The sequence below is a fragment of the Colossoma macropomum genome, unplaced genomic scaffold (assembly GCF_904425465.1).
Source record: "Colossoma macropomum unplaced genomic scaffold, Colossoma_macropomum, whole genome shotgun sequence".
Taxonomy (NCBI): domain Eukaryota; kingdom Metazoa; phylum Chordata; class Actinopteri; order Characiformes; family Serrasalmidae; genus Colossoma; species Colossoma macropomum.
Window position 1 is genome coordinate 15,372,369 of NW_023494791.1, and position 27,432 is coordinate 15,399,800.

General features: G+C 39.3%; 1 protein-coding gene across 2 annotated transcripts; it reads left to right on the forward strand.

The window, feature by feature from the left end:
* The first annotated feature begins 1,944 nt into the window (after positions 1-1,944).
* ninl (ninein-like) lies at positions 1,945-27,340 on the forward strand. Of its 2 annotated transcripts, XM_036574073.1 has the most exons (28): positions 1,945-2,191; positions 4,279-4,490; positions 4,614-4,710; positions 6,009-6,208; positions 11,652-11,718; positions 12,225-12,415; positions 13,414-13,569; positions 14,636-14,803; positions 15,593-15,729; positions 16,007-16,147; positions 16,552-16,726; positions 17,068-17,178; positions 17,308-17,391; positions 17,963-18,110; positions 18,222-18,281; positions 18,369-18,490; positions 19,010-19,368; positions 20,210-21,835; positions 22,327-22,431; positions 23,448-23,517; positions 23,612-23,896; positions 24,045-24,158; positions 24,242-24,388; positions 24,487-24,636; positions 25,134-25,259; positions 25,353-25,562; positions 26,420-26,533; positions 26,633-27,340. In XM_036574073.1, the coding sequence occupies exons 2-28, from the start codon at positions 4,308-4,310 to the stop codon at positions 26,822-26,824; spliced, it is 5,538 nt and encodes a 1,845-aa protein (XP_036429966.1). In that variant the 5' UTR covers positions 1,945-2,191; positions 4,279-4,307; the 3' UTR covers positions 26,825-27,340. The 2 variants fall into 2 exon arrangements, with proteins under 2 accessions (XP_036429966.1, XP_036429967.1); XM_036574074.1 differs by lacking the exon at positions 20,210-21,835 and having other exon boundaries at positions 1,950-2,191.
* Positions 27,341-27,432: the final 92 nt, after the last annotated feature.

The following is a 27,432-nucleotide window of genomic DNA, read 5'->3' on the forward strand; positions in this document are numbered from 1 at the left end:
ATTAGTCATGGTTTTACTTACCTTATAAGTGCATTTGTGGATTTGTCTCTGAACCCATTAGCTGAATCACTATGATGCAAATTCGTTCTGAAATTTCATCTGGATGTGTGCACTCCTAGGATTTATTCCCACAAAACTCAATTTTGTCAATTGATCTATTTTTCTTGTTATTGGATAGTGATGATCTACTTTTTTCTTTTGAAGCAATAATGTAAAGTTAGAAGTTAGGGATAGAAAGCACACCCCGCCCCCACTCCCACTCCCAACCAAAAAAGTGCACATATAATAGGTGCATCTGATAAAACAGAAGCTGCCCTAAGCCTGAACATATGCAATTCATTTTAAGTAGTGTAAAGGCTCTCTGATTGCAGATCACATGCAGTTATTTCACTACACTAAACAGCAAGGATGTGGACAGTGGGGGTTTAACTGAAACTGCTAAAAATCAATACAAAAACAGAACTTTAAAATATTTTTAGTCTATGTTTTATTCATAAATTTTCAAAACCTGCAGTAGCCCTGAACTGTTCAAGTTAATGCTGTATTTTCATTACAGCGAGCTGAACTGTTTCTCCTCACCAGCTTTTGGCTGCTTTGATCATGTGATGCTAGAACACAAGCGAGTTTTGAAGCCCAGAGTTAAAGTATGTGTGGTGCTTGAAAGCAGCCTGTTGTTTTTTAAACTTTCAAAAATCAACTGACACTATAACATCACACTTTTTCAATACTTCATTTGTTTTTTCAACTATTATAACTCCTGCTTGATGTGTGTTTGTGTATTGAGTATTGAATAAAGTCTATTGCTTGACTAGGAGTGTGACATGCACCACATAGCAACAATTTGATTCGCTCATTTGCATAAAGTTTGTCCAGAACCAGAGAAAGCAGAGTACGCTACATATATTCTCCTTAATATTTAAGTTCATGTTGCAGTTTATACAATACTAATAAAAAAGGTGTAGATTTGTAGATTTTCTTGCAAGTTACTCATGAATTGCTTTAAATAGTTTGATACATTAAAATAAAGTTGATTTCACTAATAATGTTACAATACTTTTTTGTCCATTCAAATAACAAAATTGGTATGAACAAAATTATTGGCACCCTCAACTTCCCATGACCTCCGACAGAGACCCAATTTTCTGACACTGGACCCTACGTTACGCTCCAAAATTCTTTTGGTGTTCGGATTTCATGATGCCATTCACTCATTCAAGGCATGCGTGCTTTGCTGCCAGAAGCAACAAAACAACCCCAAAACATCTGTGAACCTCTTCCATGTTTGACCGTACAGACTGTGTTCTGTGTATTTCTGTAAACAGAACAATCATGTGCTTTACCAAAAAGATCTATTTTGGTTCCCAGTAGGATTTTGGCTTCCTAAGGTAAGATTTTGCAAATTCCAGTCTGGAGATGGACTTGTAGCCTTGGTGTTGCCCATGCTTTTCTGAAATTGTGCTTCTCAGATCCTCAGAAAATTCTTTCCTCCTCTTTTGTCTCTCCATGCTCAGCTTGGGACACACAGACTCACAACACAAAGATGTACTCAACTTTTCTCTATTTAAACTGGTTCAAACTATTATTTCTATATTGCCTACACCTGAAATGTGTCTAAGAGTATAGGATGTTCACCTGCTCCAAATATCTTTCACAATTTCAAAGACAAATTTGGTTTATTTATTTATTTGCATTATGTGGTAAAACTGCAAGAGTGCCAATATGTCTGGCCATGACTGTAAGCCCACCACACACTGTAAATCTCAAAGAATTCCCTTTTTAACATGAACAAAACGTTTTTTAAAAGTATGCGAATTGGCACTGGGATGCTTTCCTTTTTACTACTAATCGGATCGAAAAGAAAGACGGTGGTATCGTCCATCCCTAAAATTCACTAAAAATGAGCCGCCTGACCAGCAGGGGCTGCAAAATAGCAAAGCCTGTTCCCCGCGGTCTCTCACACTGAGCATCACTGAAAGAGCGGTAACAACTAAGTACCTCCCCGTACCAGCTTCTGCTGAGCGTCCGTCCCGTTACTGCCCGCTCTTCTGCTCACATCGGTGGATGTGATGGGCTCTGCTGGTTCAGGGAAACGTTACCGCTTCAGTTATTCGCTGGTTTCTGCGAGTCATGGACGCTTAGGATAAGATCGAGTGGACTTTTCTCCGGAGTGGCGGCGGTGAGCAGTTAAACGGTAAGCTGGACTCAGATTTCAGCACTGTCATTACGTCTGCATATTTTCTCCACCACATATTTTCGCCCACTCGTCTGCTGCTCTGTGGAGAGAGTGATTACAGGCGACTACAGCCTCCACACGGAGCGGCTATAGGACGAAGTTTCTCATTCGTGCTGTTGAGCCTTTTGTTTCGCCGTAGTCCCGCTCCGTTCCCATGGTGAAGCGTTTAGCCTGCAGCGAAGATAACTAACCTGCCTAACGGTCGCAGTTCACTGTGGGAAGTGGCCCTAAAGTAATCTAGATAAACTCATAAAGCAGCTCTGAACATTAGCTTTCAAACTTTACTGATCATACTCAGTACCAAAACTACCACACTGTAAATGTCCTCCCTCTCTCTCCCTCTCTCTCTCTCTCTCTCTCTCTCTCTCTCTCTCTCTCTCTCTCTCTCTCTCTCACTATGCTAGTCGTCTAGCTTTAGGCTTATTGTATCTAGTTAAAGTAAACCTAGATTAACTCTGCGCTTGTATGAGACCATTAGTATTATTTTAAAGAGCCTATATCCTAATTTTCTTGTTGTTTATTGTTTCCATATGGGAAATGCCTCTGATGGCATTTATGTGTGTTTATGTACCAAAACAGTCATTATTCATTTTACATGACCATTTCCAGCCTCTCTGTATCCCATAGAATTAAACAGACTGTTCTTTACTGTGCCTTTAAGATATATGTAAATAAGCTCTGTTGTGAGTGGCTGCACTGTATTCTCCCTCATTCAAAAACTAGTCCAGCTGAAACAATCCTTGAAGCTTCAGTGTGTATGGGCAGAGCTATAAACTATTGTAGGTTGAAAAGGAAGATATGTGTAAATGCGATGGTTTGTGTGACATCACAAAAACAGTGAGTTCAAAACAGGCTGTTTGTGCAGCTTAGTTTCCGTATGTTGACTGTATGGACTAAGGTACATTTTGAAAATTTATTAATGTTTACATATTACACCAAACACTGTTTTTTTATTAAAAAAGTGGGGAAAATTTGTTTTTCCATAATGCAAAGAAGTATTACATTTCTGTAAAAGTAAGTCTTGGATGCCCATCTCCCATCTGTCTGTTTTGTTACTAAATACATGGCAAGTGTCCACCAATGTGATCATACACTTCCTGTATTATAAGTTACGTTTGATTAATTATTTAATTTTTTTTTTATTCTTAGGATTTTGAATTACATATCCTAATTTTAAAAGAAAGGGTTAGTGGTGGTGTGTTACAGATTTACAGTCATAGCCTTACCGTGGTTATCCACCAATACTATAATGGTAGTATTTTCTTTTAAGCAACATTAACTTTAAACTTGTAAGTGACTGGTATTTTAGATTTTTGTTAAAGGGCCCATATCATGCAAAACCATTATTTCTTTGCTTTATTTTTAAATAAAAGTGTTTGATGTTATATGTAAACATTGTTACAGTTTCAAAATGTACCATTCACTCCCCAGTCGATAAATTCCGTGTACAGAAACTAAGCAGCAAAAACAGGCTTCTTTGAATTCACTGTTGTTGTGATGTCACAGAATCCCAACACATTTATTTCAGCATATTCAGGCTACACCAGGTTAAACCTGCCTGCTCACGTTATCAGGGATGTTATCAAAACTGGACTGCGTTTTTTTTAAATGAAGCACAACATAGGGCAACCACTCTGAACAGAGGTCATTTATTTACATGCATCAGTTTTAAAGGCACAGTAACAAAATAAATAAAGAGAGGTTAGAAAACAGTTGTGGAAAAAAATGAATTGGTATATAAATCACATAAATGTAATAAGTGAATAGAAATGTAGGATATGGGACCTTTAAAGTAAATGTAAGGCTAGTAGTAAAGTATTAAACAGTAGTACACAAAAGTACTGTAATAATATCTATTATATAGACTTACACATTCTGTGTGAGTGATATGACCAAAGGCTGCTGTCTGTGTTCTTAACAACAATAGATACATGTTAGCGTGGTCCTGCGTATTTTTTTGACGAAGTACGGAATGTGCAATGCCTTTTTTTCATGCATATAGTCATCTCTGCTAATCACTCTTATTATAAAACCTTCCTCTACAGATCCGGTTTATTCTGCAGTATGTGGTGGGATGGATGAAGAGGAGCAGAACCGCTATGTAGCTCAGCTAAAAGAGGAATTTGATAGCTGTGATACTACAGGTACTGGTTACCTTGACAAAGAGGAGCTGACTGCACTGTGCCATAAACTGAGTTTGGATGCCCACCTCCCACTGCTGTTGGACACCCTTTTAGGACCACAGCATTATGCAAGGGTAAGATTCTTATGAACTCAGAATAAACTCAATGTTTCAGCTTTCATTAGTTATGGTTTTGTGGAAATACAACATGTATGCTGCTTTATAAATATGTTAATACTGTCCTGTTATGTAACACAGGTCAATTTTGAAGAATTCAAGGAGGGATTTGTGGCTGTGTTGTCCAGATCATTGGACTTGTCCACGTCTGAGGAGGAGAGCAGTTACCTTGAACCAGGTGCACAAATCAATATTACAGCACCAAGTTTTGTGCAGTTTAGCTAAGCTCCCATGTCTACTATTAACTATTATTGTAATTTTGAAACTCTTTTCCTGCCATAAACCCATACTTATCTGTACTTTCTGATAAACTAGAGTCACATTTGTTCACCATTTGTTCATTGTTTATCACAGAGTTGCAGTTACAACAGAGTGTTTTGTGCAAAAAGTTAATCACCAGACTTGAGAAGGTCTCCTTAGCAAGACCAGGGTCATTCATCTTATCACTGAGAGCCAATACTACCCTAGCTTGGCAAGCTGAATAGCTGCACTTCATGCATTTGTCTGCTTGTTTTGTCATGATAAAAAAGACTGGTTTGTCTTTTTTCCTGTGTAGTATCTGTTTTTAATTACTTAAGTTCATGTATCTCTCACAAATGTAGGTAATTTGACACTGCTGAGTGCTGTTGTGATTATATTGCTATGAATTGCAGTTGCAGTATACTGAACACACATAGTTAAAAGTTTGGCCTGCATCATGTTTGACCAGAAAAATGCTTATTGGATCATGTGAATTCCTTGATTCGTCCAAACCTCATCAGAAACACCTGTAATTGGTCACAATGCTGACAACAAACAATGAAACATTCAGTGATTGTTTTTACTGCTTAAGTGGATATTGCATCCTTTTGCGGGATCAGAATTGCGAAGGCTAAAACTGTGATAACAGACTACATATTGCGCAGCCCTGTGGGTCAGTCCTGCATTTTTAGAAACAGATGCATGTTTGTCACTTCTGTATTTTATGGAATCATTTACTGTAATTGCTCATTTGGAAGGAGCGGTCAGAGGAACTATTTGCGTCTGCTAAGCGGCTGTAATGACTACTCTTATGAGAGGTATGCTTTGATTTGGTGGGGTATGCAGATTCTGGAAGCAAGATTTGGATTCTTTGTTCATCTCGTCTAATATTTGTACTGTGATTATGGAGCTGTGTCGCCATTTGGAAGTGAATTGAATACTATATTAATGTTTTCTGTGTCCTACATCTTTTACTTGCTGTTGTCTGAACTTTTGATAAAGAGACCTGTAATGGAAACCAGATGGTAAACCAGTGATCATAGGTTTTGAGATGTTTCCCTTAGGGTTTCATTTCCTTTTAGATACAGTTCTCATCTTATAAGCCATGACAGCGCTCAGAAAATAAGCTTGAAAGAGATTTTGATTTTGCAAGAGTTCAGTTTCACTTTCTTTTTCTCTTGCATGTTTATCTTTGCTTGCTCCTAATTGGCACTGATGTTTCCCCTTTGCCCATAGCAGTCCCAGAGGAGGTGAAGCCAAAGTTTGTGAAGGGGACTAAACGATATGGACGCAGATCACGGCCTGATAAGATGGCTTCCGTGCTGCCAGCAGACTTGGAAGACTCACTTCCATTTGGGAAGGAGCAGGATGAGACACTTGCTACGGGTGTGAGGAGGGCGAAGCTCAGACGCTCCACCTCATTAGAGAGTGTTGAGGTAAGAATCAGAATCAGAAATTTTAATACAGATGCACAAGGATTTTTTTTTATGTTGGTGTCAGCAGAATTTGTAAATGTGCAATAGACAGAATCAGCCTATTTAAGACAATAGACTATATCTATTCAAGGATAAATAGATATACAGTGAGTAGCATGCATTATACTACATTGGACATGCATGATACTTAACTCTCTCACCAAAAAACAAAAAGGGCAACTGGGGTTTGCCAGTTTGGTTTTTAAGGATGTCAGGACTGCACACATACTTACAGCTCTGTCCTTGTCTAAGTGGACCTTCATATGTGGGATTCAGACAGGTTTTGAAAGCAGCTAAATGCTACAGCCTTTGTTAGCCAGTGCTCAGTGTTACTCTTACTGCTGTTTATAGTTACATAGCACAGTTATTGCACTGAGTACCTGAGCCACTGACTGACTCCAGCTCTAATGGAGCGCGAGCCCAGCTGCTCTCCACTCAGGAAGTGCGGCAGCGTGGAATGTGCAAGTGGCTGCCTTTTTCTGCACCCCCACCTTCACCAGCCCTCACTGTTACTTTTGGCTTGGGATCAAAGACTGGTCCAATTCACTTTTCCACTCTCTTTCTATAGTTCATGAGTGCTATTAAAAAGGGCCTGTGCCTGTTTTTTGTCTTCTGGATTTATTTTATTTTACTGGTGCCCATGATTGTGCAGAGAAAAGATGTTAGTGGAAACCTGTGGTGCACTCTGAGGGCCTGTGTCTTACTCCTGTGTAGTGTTTTTTTCAGTAACACTTTACTGTAGGGCAGTGTTTGTACGTTACGTGACACTTAAATAGACTTGTTATGACAGTTGACATAAACCTACATAAATGCTTATTCCAATAGGCATCATCTGTCAGAAAGGCTGCTTTAGTCAACACCTATGTCAGATGACACTGATATATTGCATTGTGGTCTGACACTTTTTAGGTGATGTGACATAGCTTAAAAAAATGATAAAATAAAACTTTAACTAATGGCCACAGAAAATGCTCACTTTTTTTAACCGGCCTGACTTGATAAGCATTATGTCACTGTGACATACTGAGCTACAAAGTGAAACAAACTTACATCAGAAAAAAAATCTGTGTCAACTGATGTTTGCTCATTATGCTAACCTGGCATCAAAACTGGCAAATGCAACCTTTATGACAAATAACACCATTAAAATAAATGTTTATAAATGTAGGTCTATGTCAGTCATGAAGGGCTTATGTAGGTGTTAGTAGCCATAAGAACACTACCCTAAGGTGTTACCTTGTTTAATTCTGATGTGCAGACTGTTGGTGTTGGTGGAAACCCTGTAATGATCCTGTGATCTAGATAGGTTTTTCTCTTTTCTCACTTTCAAATGAGGCATCAAATTGCCCTGACACTAAAGAGAAAGGGCCATATTTGTGGTCGCTAGTACTAATCCTTTACTGTAGCCGTGCCATTGTTTGAAATCCATCCATGTCAGTGTTTGAGGGGGAAGGGAGGCACACCATCACTAAATGCATTGTTCTGAGTGTTAAGAGACATTCTTAGCCCAACAGTGGTCGTTAGGTTACTTCTCTCGTGGAAAAGGTCATGGCTAGAAGGATCTCTCTCAGACCCCCTGCTGTGAGTTTAGGCAGAGAGAAGTCAATCACATTACAGTCTCTACTGAGTTTGTGTTGGCAGGGGACAGCATTTGCCTGGTGTTTATAAAACAGTTCGCCAGGCTCCATTTTAGCCAGTGTGTGTGTTTTAGTGCCTGTATGGCTGCGTGTCAGATGCAGTGATTTGGCTGTATGTGTTTAGCTGGGATTAGAGGTCTTGTTTAGTTGTTTTGCGTGGGGACGAGGGTAAAAGCTCATGTAGGTCTTAAGCAAAGCAGAAGAGTCCTGCGTTACACTGGGCAGCACACAGCCAAACAAGAGCAGGAGTTGGCTGTAATTGGGTCTACTGCTTCTCCTCTCGTTTTAGAAACGCATAGTTGCATACCAGATTTTCTCTCTCGCTTGCTCTTCAGTTTGAAATATTTAGGCCTTTTATGTAACATGCCAGCACCAACTATTGCAATGGCTGGAGAGATTATGTGGTTTTTAAGCCAGTTTCTTCTCTATATGTGACTGCAAAACCTCAGTTATTCTATGTATTACTGCACAGAAATCAGAGCAACCCCCACCCAGTAAGCTCTTTTAAATAGTTTAAATGTCCAGCAGTTTAAGCATTATGTAAAGAGCTTTAAGCCTACACAGATTCTTCTGTACGATTTCCAGAGGATTTGAAATTGAGTGTAAGTTATGCTGTGGTATTTAATGGTGAAAAGGATTCAGAAAAACATGCTAAATGGGCAAAGATAGCAGACTAAACTGCTGTGGGGGAAGAGGGGTTATAGCCACTGCAGCCTTGATCACGGATTTCATATCTTTCTGGAATGTTTATGGGAGCAGCAGCTCTTGTTATATAAATAATTGAACTGGCACTGGTAAATTTTTTACACCAACCTTTGCAGCATTTAGTGTTGCATTGCATAACATACTTTGTCAGTATGACATGTTGTTATTACCTCATCTGCTTTTGTCCACCAAGATCGCGATGTTAAAGAAGAGAAGTGTAACACTGACCTACATACATATAACTAGTGCGATTCAGTTTATTTTAATCAAATTTATGGTTCATATCATAATTCTAAGAGCGACTCACTCTTTCCATTTGCTTAGTAAATAACAATGGGTCAGGAGGACAATAACTCTGAGGCTGGTGAACGCTATGTACATTCAAAAGGTGTGAATATCTTTATGTAGAAGCAGTATTAGGACTGGGACACTTTTCTATAGCAGCAAGACCTCAGAAACACAAACAGAGAAAGAGAGAGAGTAAGACAGAGAGGGTAAGGGAGACAGTAGAGGGCGAAAGAGAGAAGGAGGAGTGAAATGAGAGCGTAAAAGAGAGAGTGTGTACAAACAATAGACTGAGGAGACAGAGCGCTCTGTGCTCTTGGCTGAAAAGCTGTTTGTGTGAAGTTATGTAACGTTGTTCAATACCTAAAGCTGATGAAAATTGATTGTGGCTTGTCCCACATTCAGCAGCCTGGGTTTGATCACTTGTTGCTGGAGGCTGAACTGTGACCCATGTTTATCTAAGCTGATTTCATCAGTGTGTTCTATTCAGAATCTCCTTCGTCTGCTTCTATGACAAAAACACAATCGCTTATTCAGAATATGTTATATGGCCTTCAGGTTTGGATGCTGATTTAGTAATATTCTCTAGTAATGGCTTGCTTAAAACACTTTAAGTGAAGTTTTCACAGACATATCCCTTAAGTGTGTTGCATAAAATCACGTCAGGGAAATGCTTAAAATTCCACGACTGTCTAAAATTTATGCATAGTTAAATGCTTAAGACATTAAGTTATTCAGAGTGGTTTAACAGGAAATGCTTCGTTCTAGAGACACTTACAGAAACAGAATTGTTCACAGTGGTGGTGATAGGAACAAAGACATCTAAAGAGCCCCTTTTACAGAAAATTATTAAATAAAATGGTTATCAGTATGCTGCCTGATAAAATTGTTTATCTTTGTGGTCTAAAATTATTTTTATATTCGTAGTGAAGGTGTATGTGCTGGGTGTTGTAATTAAAAATAGTTCTCAAAAGAAAACTTTTTTTTGTTCTTTATCACTATTTCATATTAAAACTTTTGATAGTAAATAAAATGGCTGTATTTGCGTTGTAGACGTCTTGACCTCTGGTTCCTATCAAAACCACTGTAAAGAAATCTTTTTTACAATGAAGTGTCAAACCAGTCTGAATGACTTTGTGTGCACCTTAACCAATGAATTATACAGAAATTTTGAAAAATCTGCAAAATTCCCCTTTTATATAGAAAAATAAAAGGTCAAATTGTGGTTTAGATCATTGATGTTTTTGATAGTTGCGAAAAAAGCAATTATGAATAACTCATGCTTAAGAAGAGCACTTAAGATGTACTAAAGTGCACTATGTAGCTTGAAAGAAAGATTTAATATGTTTTATGCAAGCAGCTACATGTTACTACCTCTACATCCTGTATAGGCAAGCACCCTACACTGTCTGGTTAAAGAGCGTCTGCCAAATGCTATAAATGTAAATGTAAATCCACCGTACAGTTTCAGAAAAAAAAAATGTCCTTTTTAGGGTGCAAATACTGTCACTGGGGTGGGACCCTCAAGGTTACGTAATCTGTACCTTTAGTTGGGGAACATAGTTGTACTGTATTCCATTGCAGTATTTTTTAAGTTGCATTGACTCCATACATCTTGTCTTGACTCAAATACACAATTGAACCTTAAAAACCATATTGTATGTCTGCGGGTACATTTACATTGGTTGGCTGGCCAATACCCTTTTTTTCTGACAGTGTAGCAAGTCACATCATCGCAGTCCAAAATTCTAGTCAATTTATTTTTTTTATTTTTCTACAGTATTTGATCACACTAGCTGCCCTTTCCATTTTGTGAAAATTTCATCATGATTTCAGGATTTCTTGGAATAAAATCTTGTTACATTAAATTTACGTTATGTTAACTAGAATTAAAGGAAAAGAACGTTTTTGCCTTTTCCTATAAAGTTACCATTTTGGACAGTGATGATGTGTAATATACAGTGGACTACGAGACATTTTACAGAAGAAAATTGCCTGGTACAGTCCATGCTATCTTCAAAGCCTAAGAGAACCGAATTCTGTACTTTCTTTCTCATTAGAATAATCTTACTCTTGAGTGCACAGACAGTTCTTACATCTTAGATAGTTTTTAAACAGTGTTTGGTATATTTAAAACTTGTACTTTTGTATTCAAATGTTGCTTGATGTTTAATATGACACTCAATTTTAATGTAACACATATATTCAATATTGTTTAACCCTATAAAGTGCATCATACAGGCATGTAAAAATAAGAAAATTTAAAATCAGAGCAGTGATGGGCCTCATAGGGTAGAGCAAAAATAAAACTTGTCAACAGAGCTGTTAAGTAATTTTTGGCCATGGGGAAACTTTCTTATATAAGCCCTGATGCGTCAGAGCTGAAGCCACACTCAGGAATGAGGCCATAAGCCCCTTTAGTGCGAGGCTGCAGGGGCCGTTTGCTGAAGAGATGTGCTACCTCGCTCTAGAGCCCGAAGCCACAGTCTGCCAGTTGTTCCTGCTCATTGTAGCACAAGTAATGTTGGCGGCTTGGAATTCCTTATGGTCATTGTTCACTCTGATATCACTGCTGCGGTAGTTCGTGTCGCTGCACGCTTTCTGTCTATAAACATAAAGACACTCACACATGAACTTATCAGTCAGAAGAACCACATAATAATCCAGTGCTGTGTAATGAGATGAAAAGCAACATATTAACTGACATAGCAGGAATAATTTTCATAATCATTTTTAATAGTGAGTGAGTGCTCAACTTTTACCTGTATCTCTTCCAGAGTCTGAAGTCTGATGAAGACACAGGGAGCAACAAGGAGTCTATTCAACACTCTTTTGAGGCACAAGGTAATTGATAACTTTAGGGCTGTCTCGATTAGTCAATAATAAAAAAAAGATTAAAATGTACTTTTGTGACATATTGGCCATGAATATTTGGCAGTTTATATGATGATAATATGCATTTTGAATTCTCTTGTCTTTCTTACAGTAAGATGCTAAATTAATAAGGAGTAGCATTCTTTATGTCTATTTCTATTTATCTTTTTCAAATGAAGTGTTTCAGAATTTCTGAAAGGATATGGCTGGTTTGTTTTTGTTAAGTACATATAAATTGTTTAGCCTTTTAAAAACTCTGATTTCTCATTTACTTTGCAAAATAAAAAAAAAACACCTGGATGTACACAGCCCAGCACAGTTTAGCCTCAGCTATATATCAAACCCTTCAACAGTTCTGCATGGAAGTAGTGAAAACACTGAACGGTGTAGTGTTGTGGCCCTTCTGCATTGTAGCTGGAGAACTTTGCTTTCATGTTTAAATCTCTGTTCTCATAAACGAGGTCTGTGTGCTGCAGGTCAGTTAAAACGCTGGAAGCCAGACAGCTCAGGAAATCCCAAGAACTTCACTGTTCCATGTCAGGAAGTTACTGATGGGCAGGTGAAAGCGGTGTGGGAGGAGCTGGGGGTCGGTAATGGTGGATCACTGAACAGGCAGGAGTTATCACTCGTCTGTGACCACATCGGCCTCAAGGATCTGCAGTCTGAGGTACAGCCATACAAAATACAGTTTGAGAATGCATCGTGTGGCAGGTTCATAAATGGATCTTGTTTCATCACAACACACAGTGTTTTCCTTTGCTTCTCATTCCACATCAAAGTATTCCTCAGGGGAATTTCCCCACAAAGCCACATCCCAATTCGGAGGGGACTTCCATTTATTTTTGTGGGGAGGGAAGTGAAACTGTGCCACCCTTGCTTTCATTCTCTTTAGTGGAATTAGCTCAGGTGTAGAGCCCACCTAGTGTAGACCCCAGCATGTGCATTGGAGTATATAAAGGCATATATGATCATTTATTGTAAATAAAAAGTTAAATATACTTCTTGTACTAAATATTTCTCAAACTATTGCATGCCTTTCTATCTTGACAAATGTCACTCATATTAAAATCTGTTTTGTTTCCAAAGTAACAATAGCTATAAAACAGATTACCAAAACATGCATGTTAGATCTTTTTGTTCAAACTGAAAGACAAAAATGCTAAAATTTGATGTCTACACACTGCCACGAGTCACCCTGTAAAGCCTGAGTCAGAGGCGTCGGGCCATATTTCAAGGGACCTCACATCTTTACGTATTAACGTCACATGCGCAGCCTCACAAAGAAGGTCTGGCTCGGTGTTTAGGTCCCAAAGGCAAAATCAACATTTCACTGTTATATGAAGATATGATGACAATAGTAGATAATTCATTTACATTCCACTTACATGCCGTTCACCAAGTTTTGACTGATGATTGCAAACGCATTGAATAGTCTTTCAATGCGCTTGAATCATCAGATTCATCTGCTGGGAGAAGAGGTCCAAAATACAACTGACATTACAAAATGTTCTTCCACACGTTGCATGCACTTCTACATTTCCACCAGAGAGGTCTCAAAAAACATAAGTTAGCTTTAAAAACAAAACTGTGGTTTTCCTTTTATCTACTAGCGCAGTTTGTGTTGTTACTGAACAGTTCAGGCTGAACAATTGTCTCTGTACACAGGAGTTAGATGCTCTCTTCAGAAAACTGGACAAAGACCAGGATGGGAAAGTGAGCCTTAGTGAGTTCCAGAGAGGTCTGTTCAGACATGGAAACCCACCTGCACCCACTGCTGCATCCACCCCCATTCGGGCCAACACTCAGCGTGTTTTCTCACAGGTCAGCAAATCCAGCAAGCATGTTCAGGAACCACACAATAATGTTTTACAGTTTTACACTTGAAAATGGCTCGTATACTGTCAGAGATAGACACTGTTAGAGACACTTTTGATGCACAGACATACTCATGCTACATAATTTCAATTTACTTTGTGTACTAGTTAAGGAAAGCTGTATAGCTTTCACTTTTTAGGCTGTAAATGTGATGATAGAGGCCAGTGTATTCACACTGGCTTCTACAAACTTTTTCAGTTACTAATTGAAAAAAAAAATAGCTTGTATTTTCACATAGTTACTAAGAGTCTCTATTTTCAAACAGGCAGAAAGCACAGGCACCTAACTACTCACCTGTCTGCCAAAGGATTGTTTAAACAGCTCCAATTTCAGGCCAAATACTTGGGGTCAGCACATGCTGGAAGCAATTAAGCTAACTGGGAAGGTGGAGCTTCCTGTGTTTTCTACCCTGCTAAACATAACAAGGAATGGATTTCTACAACTAAACTAATGTGGAATATTGGCAAAATGTACTGTGCTTCAGGGCTCTTACCTGGCTTGAGCTTAATAACATGGGAATTTGAAGACAACATTGAGTCTTTTGGAGATAGCACTCTGGACTTTTCTGAGGTGATCCACTCAATAGTAACTAAAGCTTTCATGAGATTTCTTTCCAGTCGGAGGCACATATTTGACATTCCAAATGTGAGCTGATTTCAGAAATTAGAAAGAGTATATATGTCAGTAGAGTGGATTAGGTAAAAGGGCAGAACACAGGCTCAGTGTTGATGTAATATGAATGTATTGCTTGGTGCTGAAATTGGGCTAAGCCAGCTTAAAGGTTACAACACCAGAGAGCTTTGGATTATTAGTGCTGTGACTGTGAAACGTTACTCATGTTAAAGATTCTGTGACTTTATCCAAGCTCACATTGTCCAGTGTTAGATGGATGGGGGTGTGGGAGTGAAAAGTTAAAGTGGTTTTACCATTCTTATCACTCGGTAGAATCAGTGCAGGAGCGCTGCTTTGGCTTTAGTACCTGTTTGTCATGTCATTTCCTGTCCTCTCTCAGGCACTTGAGGAGCGAGTGGTGCGCTCCACCTCACCCTCGCTGCTGTCAGCTACGGTGGGACAGAGGCTGCTGACCCGACTGGACGATGGATCAGGCTGCACCAGCCCAGACAGAGTCATCGCTTTATGGACCGAGGAAGGCATCCGTAACAGCAGCGACATCCTACAGGTCAGAACTGGATCTTTTTTTACATATAAGCAGATTCTTTGTGTCGTTGAACAGAATAAGCATTTAATTTGCTAATAGTTCTTTCTACTTTCATGTCTTTGCTGACTTTTGTCTTGTGATTGCTGACTGTATCTTTTTTATGTAGTTCTGTGTATTACATATGTTGAATGTAGATGCCCATTGGCACAAAGTACTGTTCCGTCACTCTTGTGGTCAGTATAAGCAACCAGAGAATCACTAAACATCTCGTCTCACAAACTTTCTTTAACAAAGTGGATGTTATTTACAACTGAAAAGTGCAGTTTAACTGCATTAAGTGCATATTAGTTTAACAAAGTATGTTGGTTTAATTTTCAGAGTGATATTTATGATACAAAGCAGACTTCCTGCAAGTGAGTGGTTCACCTTGCAAGATCACACATCCTTATTTCTGACAAAATATTATGTTGATTTAAAAAAAAAAAAGGGATCTCTGTGATGAGAGAAGTTTGGAGATCTTTGAGCATCACCTGAAACCTTTGAGTTTCCAAGTTTACTCATTTATAGTGAGAATTAAACATGTCTTTTGATGGCCACTTTTGAGATAATATAGGTAACTATACTCCTGATTTATTTTAATTTTTATCGAATTTTTTCTTTTTCTTTTTTTTTATAATAAAAATATTGTTTATCTTGTTACTGATGACTTCAGTGTGCACGATGTGGTAATTTTTCACGTAAAACAAGGTTTTTGTATCATATGACCCATATTGCCTGAATTTGGCACATTGTTTTCTGTCTGTTATGCAGACTCTGGACTTCCCTTTGGAGGAGCGACTGAGCCTTGCTGAGCTAACTCTGGCCTTGGACAATGAGCTGCTGGTCAGCGGCAACGGCATCCACCAGGCTGCCCTCATCTCCTACAAGGATGAAATCCAGTTCCTACAGTGGGTTTTTGATGCTCTTCCGTGTTCTACTGTGTGTCAGCAAAATAGCTTGTAGTGCATCTGTGAATATTACAGTTTAGATGAGAGTTTGTCTCCACCCAGTGGTGATGTTGCATAGTACTAATGTCTGAACTATAATAGGCACAATAATGACTGTTATTTGATACTCATGTAACAATAACAAGTCTGCCTTGTATGCACAAGCTATCATGTCTAGATCATTACATCTACATCCTGACTGAGTGACTCATTGGTGAGATGGTGTTCCCTTCTATAGAGAGCTGGCACACCAGGCCTGTCAGGAGCGAGACAAGGCTAAGACAGACTTGGAGTTGGCTGACCGTCGAAACCTCCAGCTGGTCAGAGAGATTGATGACCGTCATGCCACCATGGAGTCACTTAATGAGTCTAAAATCAAGTAAGATTAGTGCATATATCTTGAAGGTGAAAGTTGTGAAAGACTAAATGTGTTTGGGTGGATAGTTTGGAGTAGGAGGTGTTTTAATGAATTTATTTTTTTTTATGCTGGCTGAATTATAACACACAGTCAGATGACCATTTGGGGTAGTGTTATCACTAATGCTAGCTAGGACCATTGGCCTCTAGATTAGTGGGTAGCAGTCAGCACTACAGGTATTCCCAGTGGCTATGCAATGCTCACATTTTTGTGTTAAAGAATCTGGGGAAACCGTATGTTTCCCTTAACTGAACACACCCATATGTTTAAAAAAATAATCACTTCTGTTTTGAGAGTCTAATTTCTTTAAAAGGAGTTTACTGAAGTAAGATTAAACATTATCCTCTTCTCTCTGCATGGTGCAGGGATTTGGAGCAGGACTTCAGGGATAAGCTGACTGCACTGAGGAGTGAGACAGAGCAGGAGAATGAGGTGCTGCTACAGCAGGTGGAGAAAGAGAGAGTAAAACTAAAGGAAGAACTGGAACTCCTCAAGGCCCAAGAGGCCACTCTGCAGGAAGAAGCCGCCACTGCCATTAAGGTGACCACAGCTCATCATCACACTAGCTTCATTTTCTCTATAAAGCAGAGGCCTCCAACACTGCGTTAGAAGACAGTGTCTACAAAAAGAGTTCTGCAGAGAGATAGGAGCCCACTTTGCATGAAAAGCAGGCTGAACGATATATTGACTAACCCACCAATTCACTCTGCAAATATTTCCTTAGATATTGCCTTACAGCTGGGTCAGTGGGTCTTTTTGCATAATGTTCTGGCTCCTTTGTGATCACACTTCATTTAGAAGGCCAGAAGGCAGAGCTGTGGTGTATGTTTCTGTGAGCAGTGGTGGTGTCAGGTTAAGTAATCGCTGATCTGCCGTTACAGGAGAACTGCCGTTTGGAGGAGGAGATGTGTGCTCTGAAGGGGAAGCTGTCTGAATCAGAAAGCGCCATCTCTAAACTGAAGAAGGAGCTAGACCATGTGCTACAGGACAAGGTCCGTACATTGTGGTTTGTGTGTGGCTCCTCTTAGATGTTTGACTTTGCTTAATCTTAATTCTTCAATAAGTAATAATTCTGAATGATCATGATTAGTGTTTGAACTGTCTTTGATATGTTTTGACAGTATGGTTTAGACACAAACAGCACGGGACTAAGCCAGGAGGAGCGTCTCTCAGGGATCATAAAGGAGTACGAACTTCAGTGCAGGGTAAGCCTTTGTGTGAGATTGCTGAAGTGAACCACACTGGCTGGCTGGTATGAGCTAGCATAGTCATATATACTCTTGCTATGAACTAAAAGGGGAATCACACTGATATTTTAACATTTCTGCAAAAAAATCTGAAAAATCAGTAGCATTCCCCTTTAACCAGTAAAATGTCAGTGGCAACAAAAACCTCTTATTTAGTCATTGGTGCTGCCACACTAACAGAGGAGAAAATGGGGTTTAGTAAAAAAAAAAAAATAATCTATTAAAGTAACAAAACTAACATGTTTTAAAATTCATTAACTATTTGCATTGAATACTTGAGTTTGTTCTACTTAGCTTAAAACTTGAAACCTGAAGTATTTTAAATCTGTATTCATGACCATGTTTTAGAAGTGATGAATATAAAGGTGAACTTTTGATTAAGCAAATACAGTGATTTTAGTTGTTGGTGAACTCCTTCTGATGCATCTCACCTACTTAAATATAATTTTGTTGAACTACTAGTTTTGGTTGGTTTCACTAGCAGTCTGTGGTTTACATACCAATGACTGGTACTGTTTGTGTGCAAAAGGAGTTGCAGGACAGGAATGACGAGTTGAGCTCTGAACTGGAAACACTGAAGAGTCAAGGCTCAGGAAGGAGAAGCAGACGATCCAGGGACAGCTTCTCCACTCACACCTGGTCCAGTCGCAGAGCACTGACCACTGAATCTGATTCTGGTATATTTTACTGAGTTTTTGCAACACTTTGACGATATTTAGAATTTTTTTTTTTTCATTTAGTCACTGAGTCGATCACCAAACTGCTCTTTCTCCCTGTTTGACATGTAGATGATCCTGAAATAAAAAGAGTCACATCTCCTCAGGTCAAGAAAGGCACTGACAAGAATGGTAATGTATTATGGGAATGAGATTTGTCTTGTCCTTTGAAGGCTGGAAAAAGTATTTCACACAATGTTGGCTTTCGTCTGTTGACAGTCTTGGGCTCTTTGGACAGTTTGACCCCCACTGTGAGCATTGAAACAGAGCTAGCCATGGAGCAACTGAAGGAGAGGTATGAACATCAGGTCCAGGATCTGAAGATCCAGCTGGATACCAAGGTACAAATACCCAAGCCTTTATAAGTGTTGTGGACTGAAATATGTGATTCTGATTTGGCTTTTCAATATTTGCAGCAATATGTGCACAATTATTATTTTTTTTTTTTTAAGAGGGCAAGAGTTTGCAAAAAAAAAAACTGCTGAAATTTGTGATGATTATGAGCCAGGTATTTCTTCATCTTGCTTTGAATGTAGCCCAGGTATTTCCTGATTTAAGAACTAGGGAGAAACAAACTAACCATACCTCTGAGAAATGACAGTGGAAAGAAATATTTTTTTCCTCACCCCAAATGCCGTGTACCACCCAGATATATTTGATATCCAAAATATGGTTCTTTGGTTTTTACATTGAATATTCCAGGGTAATGCAGCTAACAACTAATAGAAACAGATAGTGTAGTGCAAACTACACTAAAATGATCAGAATCATTAGTTTGTAATGAACATTAACGGTTATATCTCACTGCAATTCTCATTTGCCTACAGAAAGGTCTAATTTTTACTGTGCATTCTTTGCAGGTGAATTTCTATGAGCGCACCATAGAGCTGATGAAGCAGAACATGGAGGTTGAGAGGAAAGAGATCGCACAGAGCTACAAGATGGAAATCAGTGAGCTGGAGGAACAGAAGACCCAGGCAGAGGAAAGACTGGAGCAGCTGCGTCAGACTGTGGAAAGGCTAGAGGGGGAACTAAGGGTTAAGAGTGAGGGTGTGGCCTGGGGTCCTGAGCAGGAGCGACGGGCTCAGCGGGAGCAGGCCGAACTGGAGCAGAACTACGCTCGTGAGATCAGCAACATTGTGCACCGGCTCACCTCGGAGAAAGATCAACTGGAGGCAGAGCTTAAGCTGAAGATGGACCAGGAAGTGCTGTTTGTTAGGTGGGTTGACTGTGACATTCTGCGATCTCTGAATCTTCAGCTGAATCTAAATGAAAGTAGAAGCAGAGTTTTAATTTATATTTTTTACTTCCTCCACTAATCACTGGAACAGGTGTAATTTAATTTTAACCCTCAGAGACCCTCCATTGCCAAATTGCAACAGTTAAAAGCATTCCATTTATGCCTACTTCTAACTAAATATCACTAGATCCAAAAGTCCACACTCTCAACTGTTTCATAGCATCATCTGTGGTGGAAAAAGGTAATATTCTGAATTTCACAGCATTCCCCACCTGTTCACTTAATACTGACATACATACTCTGAATTTTGGAGCAAAGGTAACTATTATTCAAATATTATTGACCTGTGATGTTTGTTTTTGTCCAACATGTGCCTAAATCTTCACCACTATTTAGCATTATTCACACAATGGTCCCATTTACTACATTATAATCTACTGCTCAGCTTTGCTGACCCCCTTATTTCTATTACATTTTACTATTTCTACCATGTTTCCTACTTTTTTTTTTTGCACTGCAACACACCTGATTAGATGTTCAGGTAATTATCAAGCCTTTTATGAGGTGGATCATGTGTTTTGATGCAGGGAATACATGTAACTTCAGGGTTTGTATAGGTTTCCAGTTAAATTTGAACTTTGTTAATAGCACAGTGAGAGTTTTAAATCCCCTAGCTGCAATTTTTCAACATATTTCTCCAAAGTTCACCCAAAGCGAAATATGTAAAAGTATTATACTTTTTCAGGCATATATTTACTGGTAGAGCTGCCGTGGATGTAGATATACACATATAAAAATGTAGCATGTTGCTGTGTACTAGGGAGGAGATGGAACAACAGTTATCGCAAATGAAGTTGGAATCTATTGAGGCTCAGCGCAGCCTGCAGCAGCAGCTGCAAGAGCAGACTCAGCAGCGCTGCAGGGAGATGGGGGCATGGGAGGCTAGAGTGCAGGAGCTGGAGCAGGAATTGCGCAAGGAGCGCCTTCTCAGTGCTGAGCGCTTGGGAGAAGAGCAGGCTCAGATTTGCAGCAGCGCTGCTCAAGAGAGGAAGACACTGGAAGAGAAGCACCAGGAGGAGGTCCGGGAGCTGAAGGAGTGTATCTGCAGGATGCAGGCTGAGGCCGAAATGGAGTCTAGAGCTGAAGAGGAGTTGCTCAATTTACAGAGACAGCTTGAGGAGAAGCTGGAGGAGATGTGTGTTCAACTGGAAGACAACACCATCTCAATGAAGGCCCAGGATGCCCTAATCCAAAATTTGACCACAGAGCTGCACGCCAAAGAGAGGGAACTGGATATTAAGAAGGAGGGAGAGCAAAAGCTTCTCAGTAAAGTGTCTCAACTAGAGCACAAGCTTAATCTGGAAAGAGAAAGGAAGAGAGAGCTTCTTGACCAGCTTTCTCGACAGAAGGTGGAGAAGAACAAAGAAGCAGAGCTTCTCAGCAAGTTGTCCCAGCTTGAAGAGAGGCATGCAAAGGGCAAGAAGAGAGAACAAGAGCTTCTTGATAAACTGAGTCAGTTTGGACAGGAGCTAGAGAGCATGAGAACAGAATCAGAGACGTTGCAAAAGGAGAGGGAAAGAATGCAGGGAAACTGCAATCGCCTGTCCTCTGTATTTGTCCAGCAGCAAACACGGCTTGAGGAACAAGAGAAGGAACTGGAGCAGCTTAGAGATAACTTGGAGAAAACACATGATGCACTGAAATATAGAGATGAAGACCTATCAAGACAGGCTTCTGAGCTAGAGTCTGTGGAGAAGCATAGAAATAGGCTTATGGAGGAACTAAGGGGTCAAAGCATTGTTCTGAAGAACCTTCAAGCAGAGGTTCAGAGGCTTTCTGAAGATCGGAACCAATTGAATGAAATGGCTCAAACCCTTCAGGATATCCTAAGCCAGAAGCAAGGCAAGGTCGATCAACTCCAGACCCTATTAAACTTGGAGGAAGAGGAGAAGAGCCAACTTTTACAGGAGAAGTCCACTTACTGTCGTCTTTCAGACCAGCTTTCATCCCAGATTGTGGAAATGGAGGCTGAGTCAACCAAGCTCAAGGAGGACCTTAAGGAGCTGAGAGTAGACGTGCAGCACAAGGACAACCAAGTACTAGAACTTGGGAGACAGCTGGAAGCCAAAGACAAAGAGATGGACTTGCTCTGGAATGAGGTACGTCAGAAGGCGGATTTGTTTCAAAATGTCAGCCATCTTTCTAATGAGGTACAACTTATGACTAGCCTGCTGGAGGACAAGGAAAAGGAGCTGTGCTCCTTGAGAGAAGAGGCAGACAACAGCACCAACCAGCTGCAGCAGTCACTGATGGACTCCCAGACAGAGGTTCGGAAGTTGGAGGAGGCATTTGAGCAGGAGAAGAGCCGAATGAAGGAGCAGTTACTGGAGATGGAGAAGCTGGTCATGGCTCTGGAAACAGTGATGGACCCAGCCAGTCCACACAGGTTTGTGGCACTCGGCCTGGTAGATGACAAATGAGAGAGAAAACAGATTAATCCTCGCCGCCTTGATCGCTGTTTTGCTTCTCCAACATGGATGAAAAGTGTTGAATGACATAGTTGCAAGAGCACTTCTCACCATTCTGTCTCCTATACCGGACTGTGTCATGGAATGAAATTGCATTTAACCCTTCACACTTGCATTTTGATTTTTCAGACTTCTTTAGCAAGTCTTGAGTTTTCATTTCACTTGCATCCTACTAACTGAAGCTTTTGTGCTAACTCAAGATTTTTGTGCATGATTTTTTTACAGAATGAATGACTGTTAATACACCACCTTATGTGCAGTGTTGCATCATCTAACAACTAATTTTTGCTGATGTATCTTTTTTTTTTTCATTTAAATCAGTATTTCACTTAACGTTACACTGAAAGTCGTCAAATGATCTAGTTATGACCGAAGTCTTTGAAACACCTTTCTTTGTTTCCAACTGTAGAGCCCAGCTTGATGAGGTTAATTCTGAAAACAGTGCACTGAAAGACAGGCTGGCTGTTTTGCACCAGGATGTGACGAGGCTTGAAGAGGAGGTCAATAAAAAAAGGTACACCTTCTTCCCTTTTTAAGAAAATCTATTAACTTTTAGAACTAAAAGTCTGCATTTTGTGGGTATTTTACAAGGTAAACAGACATGATATACATATCACAGTAATAACTGTAGTGGATTTATCGAGGAGCAACAAAGCATCAGCAACTTTTCCCACTTGAAAACACAAAATCCACTCTATCCTGATATGTTTTCATTCTCTATAAACATCACACCTTGCATGTGTTTGATCTGGCCCTTCTCCTCGTGTCTGTGAGCGAGTATAGAGAGTGATCCAGAGCACAGTTCCCCAAAGCATTCAGAAAAACAAAGGGACCCTCTATCTGTGCCTAAACATACTCTACATCTTAATTTCACTACGGTTATTTATTTCTATTTTTATGTTTATTAGCATACTTTCTTTGATTCTGTACTGCATTACGCAGTCAGCAATCATGAATCAACCCAATGACTGACACTGACAAGCTTCAGCACGTGTGGTCTGAGCATGTGTGTTTGTTTATGTCTTGGAGGGCAGAGGAGGGGCTGGAGTGAGGGAACAGGGGGTCATGTTCCAAAAAGCAAGACTATGTGCAGTCCAGTTTATCTTCAACTTTGAGTGAAAGTGATCAGAAACTAATAAATATTTAAACAGACAAATTAATAATAATTAATAATAATAAAATTCAGTTTTATATTTAAATTTCCATTAATTTTAAAGTATTACAAATAACTGGCAGTAAATCTGTCAATCTATGGGGACAAACAAACAAACAAGGAAAATTCTTTTATTCAATAAAATTATGGCTGTCCTAGGCTAATCTTTTATTTCTTCATAATAATAAGCTGAAGTGAATTTTTAATAGGCTGTACATGCGAAAATTCTAAAAATGTAGGCGCTAAGAAAATTTTGAATCAGCCAAAATCACACAGATTACCTGTCAAATAATTACATATCTGAGTAGCCTTGAGTTTAATGAAAATAATTCTTAATTTACTCATTTTAATAGTTGGTTCATAATTTATCCTTACAGAAAGAAACTTGAGGAGATGGAGAGGGAATATACAACAGTTCGTGAGGATGTGGAGAGGTTACACAAAGAGGCAAGATAATTTCTCAAATAAATGCTTGACCAAATTTTTTGCATGTCATTTCTAGTCCCAATAAAATCATCTCTCATTAAAAAATACAAAACAGAACTCAAAGTGTCGAGAGGAGGTTCTGGACCTGAGCACGCGAAACCTGCAGCTGAGCAATGAGAATGCAGAGTTAAATTCTCGCCTCCGTTCTGACCAAGGAGCAGCGCAAATGTTGACTGAAAGGCTTGCACAGGTGTCTCAAGAGCAGGAAGAGGCAGCTGTTTCCATCAAACAGCTGCAGGACACACTGAGCCAGCTAGAGAGAGAGAAACTTCAGATGCAGGTCAGCAAGCAAGAAGAAAAGGAACACCTAGAAAGGGAGCTAAAAGCAGCAAAGGACAAGGTGTAGTATATTATTCATGTTTTTGTATTTTAGATTCTATCCCTTTTAATTTATTGCTGTTTAAATGGAACATTTTTACTTTAAAATATAAGGCAACTTCATGGTCAATCTGAAGTCCCCCCCCCTTTAAAATGTTTTGTTTTGGCAGCTCCTCTATTTGACAGAGGTAGAGTCTGCGCTGACCAGCTTAACGCTGAAAAACCAGTCTCTGCAGCAGGACAAGGATGGGCTGTTAAAGGGAGGAGAGGAAAGAAACAAAGAGGTGAGAAGCTTTGACAAGAAATACATGTTCTCCAAAAGCATTTGCTCATGTTTTGTACTAAGCAAACCATATACATATTGCAGCTTGGAAGACTTCAGGAGCGTATTGACACTCTTGAAACCCAGACAGCACAGCTTCACTCCCAGCTCTATTCAATGAACAAGGAAAAGGAGGCTCACATCCAGGAGATATCTGCACAGCACATTCTGCTGAAAGAATCTCAAGAAAAGGTTCCTTTTAAAATAAATCTGGTTTGTTACTGTATTACTCACTTTCAGAACCAAAATAATGTACCCTGCATTCATGTTTCAATACTGCTGTTCAATAGGTTCTGCAACTTGAAGCCAGTATGCGTGAGCTTCATAAAGAGAAGGAACAGCTTCAGGAGATTCACAGGATGCAAGAAGAGGCAGCAGCAAGTTCTGTGCAGGAAGAGTTGAGGACTGTGCATGTACACAACCAAGAGCTTCTGGACAAGGTTAGTCAGGAAGGACTCTTAAAGCTAGGCCCCAACAAATATATTGGTTAGTTGATGAAATAACCTCCATTGTTTCAATATTTGCCCTATTTAAGACTTTGTGAGTTTCTGCTGTTTAAAAATGATAACTGACAATTTACAGTTGACAAGCTATTAGAGTCGGTTTTATTTTTTGACCACTTTAAATGATATTAGCTTATTATAGTTTATCTAACTTGAAAATTCTTAGGATCAGTATCTGTATTGTTGACAAAATTTGTCTGGCCCTTTTTAAAATCTAGACAGGCTCACAGACACTCTAAATCTGTGCCTTGATACAAAGTCTTCAAAATCATTATTTCTGTAATTAAACATGAAATATAAATTCCTTTGTTTAGATTTTTGTACAGTATTATACCACACAAAACTGCACTGATTTACATAATTAGGAAATGGCTGAATTCGCAGTCTATGAAGGTCATGTAATGTGAATTTGGGTTTGTTTCATTTATTTGTAGGTGGCAGTCTCAGAATCTAAGCTGCAGATGCAAGAGCTGGACCTTCAGAGGGTACAACATGAATTCCTCACCTTAAAGAATAAACAAGCAGAGCTGGAGACTGCCAAACACAGGGCAGAAGAACAGGTACGAAATATGCCGTTTCTTTAATGTTTCTGGTAGTTGTCTGAAAAATATTTTTCAGCATATTTAATTTTGTGTGTGTGTGTATGTGTGTAGGCTTTAAGGGCAAACACTGATCTGTCACTGAGCCAGGCTCAGCATGTGCGTGAGGTGCAGCAGCTTCGGGAGCAGGTAAACATCGGCACCCGAGAGCAGCTGGTTCACCTGCAAGCCCAGCTGGCTGAGCAGCAGAGCCGAACTCAGCAGCTGGAAGAGCAGCTTCGGTCTCGGGCACAGCAGGCCAGCACTCAGCTGAGCCTTCAGCAGGTAAATCAGCTGTACTATCCCAGGCATGGTTTCCTTGAAGCAAAATTGTGTATTTGCTGAATAATGTCACTTTGAAAGAAAATGTTCTTTCTGAATTGTTATTTTAGTGGATACTCAGAGCTTTAATTGAAAAACCCAGAATTCTAGCTTCTATTTGTGGACATTGTGAAAAGACCATCAAGTCATCAGCTTGTAGTTGTAATTAATGAATGCAAAGCATATCAGAGATCAGGGATCAAGTGCAAATAGCAAGTAAAGATAAATCTAGATCCTTGTAATGTTTTTTTAAAGGCCCCATTGAATGTTCTGGAAAACTTTGTACTGCAGTACAAAGTTTAATTAATGAAAATAACTTCAGTCAGATACCTTTTCTAATTCTATGAAGGTCTCCATAACTTGTATTACGTAACATCTTGAAATGGGCTATGGGCGTTCAGAAAGTGTGTTTATGTACTGCAGTAGTGAAAAACAGTGAGTCTGAACATTGTTCACTATGGTACATTCAACATGAACACAGCATATAATCAAACTAAACTGCATAACCATAAACTGTATCCTACTCTACATATTTCCATTTACAATGTTAAATATTGTAGACTTACTGTACTGTTTCTTGCACCATGCACAGTGACCACATGGTTTATTATTATTCTTATTATTTATGTACCTGTACATCTACATAAATTATAGATAAACTGGAGTCATGTTTAGGTTTTCAAAAAAAATAAATAAATTTTGAGAACTTATTTGGGGAGCAGTGAGGCAGAGATGGGCTCAATGAACTAGAAAGTATAAGATTATGACTTTAGGAAATCACTTGAAACAACTTATAACTGAAAAAATTTCATTTTTAACAGGAACAGTATGAGAAAGTGATGGAGAACATGCAGGAGCGGATGGAGGAGGTGGAAGCCAAGCTAAAGAGTGTGCGTCTGATGCTACAGGAGAAGGTCAATCAGTTAAAGGAACAGGTAGGCTATGAGAATTATGTTAACACTACACTGCTTGTCATGATGGAAGATAAATTGCCAACAATTCTGAGAAATGTCTGTGTTCCTTTCCTCCCTCAGCTGGCTAAGAATGCCAAGTCAGATCTGCTGCTGAAGGACCTCTATGTTGAAAACTCTCAACTCATGAAGGCTCTGCAGGTAACAGAGCAGAGGCAGAAAAGCGCAGAGAAGAAATCTTTTCTCTTGGAAGAGAAGGTGGCTGCTCTCAACAAACTCCTGCGCAAAATTGCCCCTGCCTCCCTTTCCGCGTAGTCATTTGGGGAGGGGGAAAAAAATACCCCCCTTAACGGTACTGAACTGTGAAATACCAGGAGTACGGTATGATTTCTTAGAACATGTATGCTTAGTTCAAGAAGGAGAACTTTATCCACAGTAAGGTAGTTTAAATTCCTAGTGTGAAACCTAAAAGCACAATTAATGCAAGTCACTACTCTAAAATCACAACTGTAATGATGTCAGGGTATTTTGCATGAAAGACTCTAGTTCACTATTTTCAATAATGTGACAGTTAGTAAAAGGCCATAGTTTTATTATGTCTCTTCTGAGACAAACATGGATGTGTATGGTATGGAATATACACAATATCTTTTGGGGTCAAGTTCAAATTGTAAAGGGGCAACAGTTTTGTCCTAGATAGTGATTTTTACTTTTTATGCTTTAGTAACTTGTGATAAATGTTGTTGACTTACGGTGGTAAATATTCCTGACAAATCAAGAAGAGTTTTAAAAGACTAAATGTTTGATTGTTTAGAGGTATCAACCAAAAGCACAGTATTCATCAAATGTACAGTTTTGATACACATGCTATCCTTAACTTTGCACATTTTTATCATGATGCACTAGTGTACAGTCTACTTTGA

Excerpts from the sequence above, each read along its gene's own strand:
- ninl (XM_036574073.1), top strand. The coding sequence starts at position 4,308 with ATGGATGAAGAGGAGCAGAACCGCTATGTAGCTCAGCTAAAAGAGGAA. Across the intron at positions 13,570-14,635 it reads CTCAGCGTGTTTTCTCACAG|GCACTTGAGGAGCGAGTGGT; the intron begins GTCAGCAAATCC and ends GTCCTCTCTCAG. Across the intron at positions 25,563-26,419 it reads CTCAGCTGAGCCTTCAGCAG|GAACAGTATGAGAAAGTGAT; the intron begins GTAAATCAGCTG and ends CATTTTTAACAG.